Source organism: Lissotriton vulgaris, chromosome 6, assembly GCF_964263255.1.
Source record: "Lissotriton vulgaris chromosome 6, aLisVul1.2, whole genome shotgun sequence".
Lineage (NCBI taxonomy): Eukaryota > Metazoa > Chordata > Amphibia > Caudata > Salamandridae > Lissotriton > Lissotriton vulgaris.
The window spans coordinates 1,123,717,324-1,123,729,334 of record NC_141694.1 but is presented as its reverse complement, the minus strand read 5'-3'; the positions used below and the strand labels follow the sequence as shown (position 1 = coordinate 1,123,729,334).

At 40.7% G+C, this 12,011-nt stretch overlaps 1 protein-coding gene across 5 annotated transcripts in view; it reads left to right on the top strand.

Moving 5' to 3' along the window:
* The window catches only part of MERTK (MER proto-oncogene, tyrosine kinase), a 366,926-nt gene that overhangs the window by 99,732 nt on the left and 255,183 nt on the right, over nt 1-12,011 (top strand). For all 5 annotated transcript variants that reach the window (XM_086927212.1, XM_086927213.1, XM_086927211.1 and 2 more), the window contains one exon: nt 9,782-9,955. In XM_086927212.1, the coding sequence (XP_086783338.1) occupies nt 9,782-9,955 (174 nt within the window). The remainder of the gene's footprint in view (nt 1-9,781; nt 9,956-12,011) is intronic.

Sequence of the window (12,011 nt, the reverse complement as noted above, 5' to 3'; positions counted from 1 at the left end):
TGATATCGATGCAGTCTTGCTCTGGTTTATCGTCATCATTCCTATCTTTGTTCTCATCATTGCCTTGAACAGAAAAAAGCACCTCTTGAGATATTCTCAGGTGCCAGTATGACTTATTCATATCGGGTCAGGCAACTGTTTTTCATATGCTTAGTCTGAGTATGAGTTAGCAGAATCCCAATTGAATGTGTAACAAATGCATATAATGCATTACGTTTCCTTCATTTTGCTCAATTGCAGTGCAAATAGTTGCAAGTGCTTTAGGATATCCAAGAAGACTTACAGCTACTGGATCGAACTCAGCTGATAGGTAAGCTATTGGTCTCATGACACCACTATGTTTTTGAGTTAGAACTGAAAGAGCAAACCCACCTCTCTATTGGCAGTAAAAATGAAACTCAATATTGAAATCGGACGATCCAAGGTTGGGTGCATTACACATCTTTTGCTCTCAAAACATGGAAGGCCTATAAGCATTTATCATCAAATGGTACCAGATCTCTGATATCACTATGGGCCAACATTACTAAAGGCTTTGAAGTCGAAGAAAAGTTTGGAATCCACTAACAACCATAGCCAACAATTCCTAAGAAGAACATCCCCACCTCCGGGTGGTAGGAGGATTCATTTTCAAAATTGCAGAACTTGGTTTTTTGAGAATTCCTTGCCCCTTTCTAATTGTGATGACCACGGAAAATCACTTCTTTTATTACAATATTGGATCTTTCTTGGGGAACCCTTGTGACCGTTACCAGCTAAATGATCCGGAAATGCAACCGTATCACATTTTTTGTTGTAAATGCCACCAATGAGTCATCTATATATTGTACCAGGACTGATTTACAGAGTAACTGCAAACATTTTAAAACGAATCTGGAACAAATACATGGCAGGATTCAGTGCCACCTGACAACATGGAATTACATTTATGTTTATTGTTCTAAGGACCTGTCCGATTCTATATTTTTCACTCCATTTTGTGATGCTCATCATGGGAGAAGTGCAAGGACTACCAAGCACTTCCCATGAAACTCCTTGTTCATCATTTTTCAATGACATACTTCATTCTTCTTTTGAAGCGTTGTTTTGTTTAATTCTAGGGAATACTGTATTTTAATTGATATTGACCTTAACAGGCTTTGTACTTTGTGTCAATCGCATCTCTTTTTCCTTTTGACAGTATGTCTTACATCCAGAATCAAATCACCTTTTGTCAAAACTGGGGACAACTTAACTCTGAATCTTGGGATTTAATGTTAAACACTGACACTTCATCTTGGGTTTCAACTGCTACACTATCTGGTATACAATAAATCACAGAGTTCATCTTACAAAGCATGTCTCTCCCCAGCACATTAACAGACTTGAATCACACAATATGAACTGATGATTAATTTCCATCAGTCCCATTTTAACAGGACCATCTGCTGCAAATTGGTTAATAATTGGCTTGCCTTCATATAATAAACTGTAGAGCGGATGGCTCCTGTATCTATCAAGAAAGGCAATAGGTAGCAATTTACCTCACCTTCAACATAAGGGCCACTTTGGTCTACCGCTAGGACTCCACCAGGTAAACAATCATCCTTCCCTCACCAGCACTGTCTTTGGGAATTAGTCTTTGAGAAAAACTAAGGAAAATCATTTTTCAGAATCAATGGATAATGTTGCAGGTTACCAGCATCATAAGGCATTTTATGTTTGCTTTTATGTATTGCTGCAACACTGGATATGTGGGAATATTTATTCAAAACTACCCTTGATTTTGTACATTCTGTACAGAAGCCGGTTGGGCTGAGATTACTAACTATATATACCTGACTTGCATTCACTGCATCTGGGGAACCAAATAATTCTGGATTCGATCTGGATTCTATCTACATTCCTGCTTCCGGTGGACGATTTTACCCCAGAAATGACAAGTAGTGTGCTTCTTCATCAACCTAAAATTTGCATTAATTCCAGAATAATTCACAATTGTTATTCTGCTACCTTACCACTGCACCATCTCATTTTCCATTCTCACTGCTTGTATCAAATGCGCTCGATTCATTCCAGCATTGTCAGATAACACAAATCCTACATCAGAACTCATCACCTGAGTCCTGCCAATTCTCTGAAACTATTTAGTCTGGGCAAATATCAGCTTCTCTTTGATCTATTCCTACTTCGCATCAAACCATTCCCTAGTTTATTTGGCATATTCAGGATCTCATCAGTACCCCTAATCTGCCAACATATCACACTTTGTTGAATATGAAAACTAAGCTCAGGGCGCAAACCTAACCTCTTGAGTAGATCTCAAAATCTTTGTAGAGTCAATTTCCTTCTCTGGCACTTTTATTTCAATTACTGTATCATTGCTCTGTGCTTGTCACCAACAACCTCAGATGGAGAATTTTCTTTATTTATTTAATTTCTTTATTTATTTTAAAGGTTTTCTATAGAGCTGGCTAGACCCGGAGGTATCAGAGCGCTTTACATGAGCATCAGATCATAGTTACAGGTTACATTGTTACAAAGGTTACACAGTTATTAGAGCATGGCAACATAGTTACTTGTAAGGTCAAGATAAACAATAAGCACAAATACGAAAGTGGAAAAGCAAGCAAGGGGAAATATTCAGGGGAGGGGGGAAGGACCTGGGGAAGTAGAGAGGTAATGAAGGCGGGAAAGAGGAGGGGAGGGGGAAGGACATTGCATGGAAAGAGGAGGGGAAGGGCGACGGGGACACAAACCGGTAGACGAGTCAAAGCAACGTCCAAAGTCCAGTAAGCTGTGATCCCAGGGGAAGTGGTATCACTTCCCTATCTCTGTTGCGGGAGGCTCCCTTTACGCAGTGGACTCTCTCAGAGGGATCTCTGAGACTCCAAGCCTACATACTGGATCCTTCCCCAAAAAGGGGAGAGGGAGTGCTGTGGCAAGGGGTGCCATGCCATACCTCAGCTGTGAGTTGCTCCCTTGGCGCAGTGGACTCTCTCAGCCGGTATGCTGAGACTCCAGAGTATAAATATTGGATCTTTCCCCAACAAGGGGAGAAGGAGTGCTTAGTCAAAGGGCACAAAGAACAGGGGGCTAGGCAGACTAGCAGGCAAAGTGAGAGATTCAGGGGAGAGTGGATAGGAGCTAGGAGCTATGGAGGTAGACAAAGGGAGAAAGAGTACTAAATGGGAACAAATTTAATGAATGAGTTATTATATAGCGCTGGCTAGACCCAATGGAATCAGAGCGCTTTACATGAGGGATAATAATGTTGCAAATTACATCAGTTAAAAGTTACATGAGTATCATGAAAAGCATTTAAAGAACATAGGGGACAAGGTGAATGGAGCTGGAAGGGTAAGGGGTACATGGAAAAGGGGTAGGAGGAAGATAGGACGTAGAGACGAGGGGAAAATAGTTACAAAAAAATACCAGAAAAAACTTTTTAGGAGCATAGAAGAAAAGGAAAATGGGGTGAGGAATGGAAAGGGGGTGAGGGCAAAAGGGGTAGGGTATAGATATAGCGGAGAGACGAAGGGAAAGTTTGTCCAAGGTCCAGCTGGGTAGGTGACGACCAAGGGTGAATCCTCGGCCCATCTTTTCTTCAGCTATCAGGTAGCTCCACGGGGCATCGGTCAAATGGCTAGGTCTCAACAGAAAAACATTAAAGGGGAAGAGGGCGAGAAAAAGTGAGCATAGAGGGGGAAGGGGGTAGGGTAAAAGGGTAGGGGGAAATGACAGAGAGACGAAGGAAAGTCTGCCCAAAATCCGTCTGGGTAGGTGACGGCCAAGGGGGAATCCACAACCCATCTCCTCTTCAGCTAACAGGTAGTTCCTCTGGACATCGGACAAATAGCAGGGTCTCTACGATCGAGGGAAGGTTCAAAGTACATGTCCAATAGGGAGAGCAGGATCAAGGTTAGGTGAGGGATGCAACTCTAACTGCTTCCTCTGTCTGCCAAACAACAGCAACCTTCTACTGAAACCGCAAATCACTTGGTACAAATCTAAAACAGTGCACCCAAATCAGTCCAAAATATTTTCAAAATTATTGCCAGTCTATGAAACTCCTTGTACCCCTTCTCAGGTTCTTCTTTCAATTTTGGAAAATTCATCGTAAAAACATAAAGATCACCTCTTGTCTAAGGCATGTGCACATGGTTTCATCCGTGCCCTTCTCTCAAGGGAAATTCTAAAACTTCTTCTGACTCAGAATCACTAACACACCCCTTAAAATGGTTTCCTGCCTCTGATGCTATTTTTAGTAGTAACTTTCTTCTTCCACCTTTCTATGTACTTTTTCAACTCCCTCCCATGCTTTATCATTTCACTCAAATCCTTAATGTGAGCCATAAAGTTATTGAGCTCAACTTTTTTATTTCATCTTCAGTCAAATCCATTTGGCAATTTCTCTATACTTTTCTCATTCTTTTAATATTGACTTTGCGTTCATCAGCCAGAACCTAATTGAATGACAGCAATCTACTTTTGTCAATTGCCTTATGCAGAATTTCTCCCAATTCAGTTTTTAAAAGCCCAATATTGATATATCTCTCCTTAGGAGATTCAGTAACAGAAGTAGTCGTGACATTTGAAACTTGTGATACAGCATCAGGATCTATACTACTACTCGGTAAAACTGTCACTGCATTCTCAAATGGGACTCTTGCTGATGGAAGCACATTTAATTCCTGTGCCTGTACTTTTCATACCTTCTCCCACTACATCAATGTCCGGTACCACGGAACTCTGCTCTTGTCTCCGGATCCCATCTGTGTATTGAGGAAGTCTTGAATTCTAAAGATCATTAAAAATGTTATTCTCCTCATCAGAATCTCATTCTCGGCTCTGCGTCTCTCGGTCTCCCTCCTTAGCTTAATTTTTTTGTCATATCTTTGACTACTGTGGGAAAAACTCTTACTCCCTCTGTCATATCCTCTCTCCAGCATCACTCTTGATGATCCCACTTGCCCTCCAGCCAATGTCTATATGAACCCTTCACAGCTTTTGCAATTTCTTTCTCTTATCAAATGCCACCTAACCCCTTTTGTTCAATGCTTCAAACTCTGAAGGTCTAGGCAACAACATTCTATCATTCATGGTCTGCCTTAAGAAATCTAACCTTCTAATGTTAAAGGTACCCTCAAAAGGAAACTGCCAATCCTTGTCACAAGAGGTGTATTCATGCCCCACACAAATCCAGGCGCCTGTACAACAATCCATGTTTGTCATCCTTTCATAGACAGATGAGCCCTCAGTAGGTATTTTCTGTCCCTCAGTAGGAGGTTAACAGAGCAAAATAATGAAAAACCATCACAAAATAAGCTAGCAAACATCAACCAATCCCAGAATAGTTATGCCAAGGGTCAACCAATCACATTGAAGGTGTGACAGGGACCAACCAATGACATTGCTACTCTGTGGTGACATCTCACCCATCCCATTGTGACTCCTCAGCTAGCTAACCAATCGCAGCCTGACTTCTTTGTGAATGAGAAAATCAATTCCACAGCCCTTCTCAATGAACACGCGAAATAAACAAAATCAAATCTAGCATGTCCAACCGAAATAGGAGAAAATCATCAAGTTAAAATAAAACAAATCTTGCAAACAACAGAAACAAGACTAGGACCTTCACAGCATTAGTTGAATTCAAACTCAATTCACACTAAAGCACAATCCCGTCCAGAGGCAATCCACCTCTGGCTCCCGTATGTACTCATGTGCACCAAGGGACAGAAGACACCAAATTTGAATAAACATGCAAACACCTGAAAAGGAAAATTTGCTCATTCAGAAAGATCTCTATCTGTGTGTATGGGGCGTCTCGAAAACACACTACCTTTATACAGACAAATGCAACAATAATTTCCCTCAAGATATTGAATTTCAACTAATCCGATAAGTAACCAAACAATTATCAGAACCAAAACCTTTCTGATGAAATCACTAATAAGAATAGTACATCAAAATCACAGTGATCAAACCTCCTATTGAACCCATAATCAGCATTGCATAAGCAAAAACTTTGCACACAGCATAACAATCCATCACACAACACATACCACAATACTTCAGTAATACACCAGAAAACTCTCAATAACCAGAATCATTCCACCCTATTCATACTTACAGTCCATTTTGTTTAGGAACATGAGCAGTGCTGTCTAGAACAGCAAAATCTACAAAGAGAATCCACATTGGAAAAGCCACTAACACTAATTTCAGGACAAAAAGGGAAAATTCTGAAGCAGAAAGGAGAAGCTCTTAATCTGCAGCCATTCTCTGCTACCACAAATTTGTGGGCGTGGGGAACCCTGTAATTTTTATTTACAACTCCAAAATTACCTCAACAGGACATACAATTCGATTAGTCAGAATAATGTTAAACCTAATTTTCATGAGACAATGTATTCTTTCATTAGCAATTCAGAACATCATATTTATTAAATATGATATTACCTAAGCACTATTCCTCTACATGAATATTGATGCAGCCCGCTCTATGCTAATATCATCCAGAGATGATGGAACAAGTTAGATACATGAACAGAAAACGTATTATGAAAGAATAGGGTACAGTGAAATATAGGAAAGGATCTTGAAATGTAGTAACTGTTCTGTGACTGAGTCGGAGAAGGGTAATCAAAAACAGCACAAACATTGACTATGGAAAGAAACAGACATAATTCTTCTTGGCTGTGTGCTACAGGATAAACAAACAGTAAGACGTGTTGAGGGCAGAAGAGGGTGACATCTATTTTGTAAAGATGGCTGCTAGGCCCAAGTTGAGCCCTAGTTAACAAGAGTCAGGAAAACATGCTTCTACATGCCATAGGAAATACGTTTCGAAAGCACCAGTACTATATCAGTGTGTACATGTGTAATCCAGTGTAAACCCATATTCTGCACGCTGTTAATAATGCACAAAAATATGAATACACAAAACCTCTAACAGTACTCTGATTAATAAAAAGCCAACTTGTAGGGCTTTTCCTCAAGGCTGTTACCTTACAGTGCTTGATAGAAGTGGCGGATGTAGTTAAAGATAATGAAATCTACAACCTGTAAAAAAGACTAAATATATGGCACTTAACCCTCATAAAAGTTTCAGGAAAAACTTTCCATTGAATGGAGAAAAACTTGATTACGAACTAAGTTTTACTTACTTGGGGGTATTATTAGATTCATCCTTAAGTTGGAGACCCCAACTAGAAAAATCTAAAATTGTGTTCAAACAAAATTGTCTACCAATACTGAAAAGGCATAACAACTGTGCAAACAAAGCAGTTACCCCAGCGTTAGAACTCTTTAAATGCAAGGTTTAGTCAGCGGTTCTGTATGGGGCAGAACTTTGGGGACCCATGTGTAGAAAGACTTTTGAAATCATGGAGAATAAGTTTTTAAGGGGATTATTAAAGGTTCCTAGTAACACTCCACTATTACCCCTACTCCTTGATATGAACATACGACGCACCGACCTACATGCAATATTAAGACCACTATTGTTATGGGTCAGGTTGTGGATCACCCCAGAGCTAACTGAATATAAAAATGGATTGGTTGAAGTTTTGGAACTAGACACGAGTAATAAGATTCTTTGGTTTAAACACGTTAAAAGCTGGTTAACAAAATTGGGTTTATCCCATTTTTTGAGCCAGCCAGAATCACTGACTGTGTCCTCAAAGAAAATAGTCAAACTCTCTTTTTGGGCCTTTGTGAGCCATGATGCTGTATATGTTGGAGCACATGGCCCCATAACCGAAAAATTCTTATTGGTGAAAAATGTAGCCCAGTTTGAAATGTTTCTTGATGAGATTCAGCCACCATTAGCGAAAACCTTGTACTTAAAGTATAGGTACAGTATACTAAGAACCCGGGAAACCGAGACAAAATGGGGGAAAATCAGTAATGATAAATGTACCTTATGCACAAATAATGTAAGAGAAGACATTTTTCATATTTTGTTTTTCTGTCCAAGCTATGTAGAAACTAGAAGAAAATGGATAGTGCCACTGTGCCGTAATATTGGAATAACTTCGTATAAGGAAGCTGGAAGAATATTAATTACGGACACTAGTCAAGTAATAGTGTTTGGTATCAGTAGATTCCTTTTGGCAGTAAAATTCATTAGACAAAAATTGTCACTGCCATTTTAAGTGTCTGGCTGTTATAAATCAATTTAATGCTTTTTTAACCGTGTAAATATTTTAAACTTCTTTTAAATATATTTATTGATGTGTGTTTTAAGCCCATTCCCGTGATTTAGCTGTGAAGGCTAGGGATAGTATTTGGTCATGCACTAGCACTTTTTGAATTGTACATTCTTGTACACTTGTTGATGATAATGTGGCCATGTATATTATGTATTTTTTATACATATTATGTATTTTGTATATCTTTTATGGTGCAATTGCAACGAAATAAAGATTATTGAATTGTTACAACCTGGTTCTTGCATAAAGTAATTAGGCTTACATTGTTCATCCAACTGAAAAACTAACTGAGCTGTTGGTCTATTTTCTTGCTTACATTAAATTCAAATTCTATAATTCATTTAGGCCATCAGGATTAATGTGCGTATTGTTAATGCGGTATTTGATGTAAATGTGTAGTGCTCCATTGCTCCTCTTGCTTAGATTTCACTGTGCATATCCTATGATCAAGTAAGCAATCAAAATACTTGCCACATGAAAGTAATCATCAGCCACATATATTATACTCTGAAACCAAATAAATGTGTGTTTAGGTGCTGCATATGACACCCAACAGTACTCAAGCATCGCAGCCTGTCGTAAACCTACTCCACTTGGAAGTCATATGCAAGAACAAGTTAACACACCACAACCATTATGCCAGTCTCAAACCCAGGCAGATCCTGATGCCCACATCCATTGTTTGTGTGGTTAAGCATCGTGCTAATTACCAGAGCTGGCACTTCAGCAGAGCAGTGCTAGGCAGCTGTCTTGAGCACTATCAGAAAAAGGGATCAACAAGATCCCACTTTGCCTCTAAATCTTAAAATATGTATCCATTGCCAGTTACGGCGGTGGCAAATTGTCGACACTTGTTGTTCCAAATCTCTTTGCGTTAAATCTACCAATCTTCTTTCTCACCCATGTTCTATGGAAACTGGAACAAGCCCTGCTAATGTCTTTTCTGGCATTGCAAAAGTACATTTGGATATCCCATGTCTCTCCAAGTGCTTACTCTGCTTTGTAGAGTTTGATCTGTCCATGTTTGTTAGCTTTTCAACTATGAGACCCAGAGTGACCCGATCTGTCATTCTCAAACATCTTGTTTCCATGTCTGACTCTGTGTTGGTTAGAAATATGAACAGTTCGAGTTTCTAAATCAATGTAGTGTTTTCGAACTGTTTTACAATGTAGTATGTTCTTCCTCCCAGGGCCGTAATAGGGAACCAAAAACAGCCCTGGCAAAATCTCAAGACAGTCCCCCTCTATATCTGTCTCTTTCCATCCATATATTCTCTCTTCTTTTCTCACCTCCCTCTCTGATCGCTTTACCTCCACCTACCCTCTCTCTATATCTTGAAAACCCCCTGTGCACGCTGTTGTTAACCTTGGAGAGCTGAGGAAACTGACAGAGGCACCTGCAGTGATCCTGGGGTTCAGTACTGGTCAACAATGGTTACAACCCACCAGAGAAATTCCTGATGGAATGAAAGACTAGTCCCAACCTGCATCTTCTTCTGCTCTCAACATGCTGTTAAACCATGTGTATGTCGGTGCTTAATGAGCATTTCAATTCTCTTCTTCCATGCTCGCTTCTTGTGCAGGGCTCCCACACTTCATTCGTCAGCCAGAGCATCTCAACGTGACCAGGAACACGCCTTTTAACCTGACTTGTGAAGCCGTCGGCCCCCCAGAACCTGTGGAAATCTACTGGTTCCGCAGCAGCAGAAAAGTCATTGAAGAACCAATGGTTTCCCCCTCGGTCCTGACTATTGAAGGTAAGTTGAGGACAGCTGCTGGTATCATAGTAATTAAGTGCTCACAGTAGATTACATACTCGTACAACCCTGGCAATCTATGCAAGCTGTAGATCCTCAGTGGTTGTTCTGTTTTTGCTTTATTGCTTACCCTAGAATATACATTTTTATAGTATTTCATCTGACTGCATATTTTTGTGTATGCCTCTATATACTATTTATTCTTTGCAAGCTCTGATATTGTATTTAAAGTAATTTGTGACTGAAGACGCAGAATGAAGTGACAGTGTCAGAATAACGTTGCCAACTAAACATCTGACCCTTAAGGAGTCTTCCTTAATGTTCCCTAATTTTACAACTTCAGTCTCCATTTCCTTGTAGAGAGACCAAATCCTATGGACATTTGTATACCTGAGATGTTTTAAGGCATGGACACGGTGGGCTATAAGGGCCGTAGTGAAAGTGATTTTTTTGTACTCTACCTTTCTCCTTTCCATTTCTCTATCTTAGCCTCTACCATATTAATTCAATCTTGGTTGGAGTTATAGGGCTTGAATTAGCAGAAAAAGGGTGATAAAATAAAAAGTTGTTTTCAACAGTGGCTCCCGAAGTAATTCATGACGGGCCCCCAAAATGCTTAATGTGACACCACACGGGTCTTTTCGCCCCCTCTATCGAGTCATTTCTCCCCAGAACCAAGACAAAGGCAGAAACTGGGGTTGGGAAACACATAGTGTAATATTCACTGAAAATCAACACTCGCAGTTGTTACCATCCGATCACCAACTATACCACAAAAGTCACATATTAAAAAGCAGAAAAGACTTGTGGTCCAATTAAAAAATATAGGGACTCTCCAGAAGTGGGAGGTGCAAGAGCATGCTTTGCGGATATTTATAGTTATTATTTCCAGAACATGCTGCATACTTTAGTGAAACGTACAATATTCATGACTGTAAGACAGACGCAGCCCTTTTCTCAAAAATGGCTTTATTGACATCAGGAGATAATGGTGTAAAAGACATTTTATTTTTTGGTCATGATTTATGGGCTCTGAGTAAAATATGTTTGACAGCACCACTTGTCTCAAGGTGTCACTGCCGGGAGGGATATTTCTCCATCTTCAGGGTCTCTCAGTAATCCATTCTGGCTCAGTTGCAACTTCTTAGCTTGCCCATTGCCAAAACCCAAACTCTTCCCTGTGGTAAAACACATTGCCCCATAGGGAGGGAATGCATTGGATACCCAAAATTAACTCTCCTTCTTGATTCTCATTGTGGGTCGTTTATTGAGATTTGGCCCTCCCCTTTTCCCAAATCTGCCTGTGGGGTGATAGTGTTCCTGTTTTACTCACCCCTGCTGCCAGGCTAATATCTTACCCTTAATTACAATTGTAGGAGGAGCAAGCGGTTGGGCGTCCGGGGAAGTGGACAATCTATTTTTCCTCTCCCTCCCATTGCCTGTCTCTATTTTAGGTTGTTCCCATAGTGTTCAGGGCTTGAGAGGGGAGCACGGATTGAAGGCTAGGTCTGACCACTAGTCTTTCTACTTTTCTGGCGAAGTCCACCTGGAGATGGCTTACGCTGAGGTAGGCCCTGCTAGTAGTCCACGTGTCAATGTGCAATGCAGAGCGGCATTATATGTTCCCTTCAAGGTTGCACTGTCCATGTGCAGCCGCTGCTGGGCTGGTCCAATCATAGCTTAGTGCCATCTGACGCAAATCCCTGTTCCTCACAGAGCAGGGGTGGGAGTACAGTAAACAATATACGCCCTCCATTTGCACAGGGTTTAACCACATGGCTGCTGTGGGGATTTTTGCGCTGTGCTGCAAATTGCGATTCTGGTGCAGATATGACGAGCTCAGCTCGTCATCAGCACACGACACCCGTGGGTGATGACGAGCTGAGCTCGTCATCAGCAGCGAAAGGGTTAAGGTGAAGCACCAGTCCACTGAACCACTGACGGCGGGCTTGCTCAGTCCCCTCGATTCTCTGCTTTTCTGGTGCCAGCCAACCAGCGAAAGGGACACTGTTTGTTGCTGAGTTGGGCCTTGGAGCAGGCTCATCAATGAAAAGGG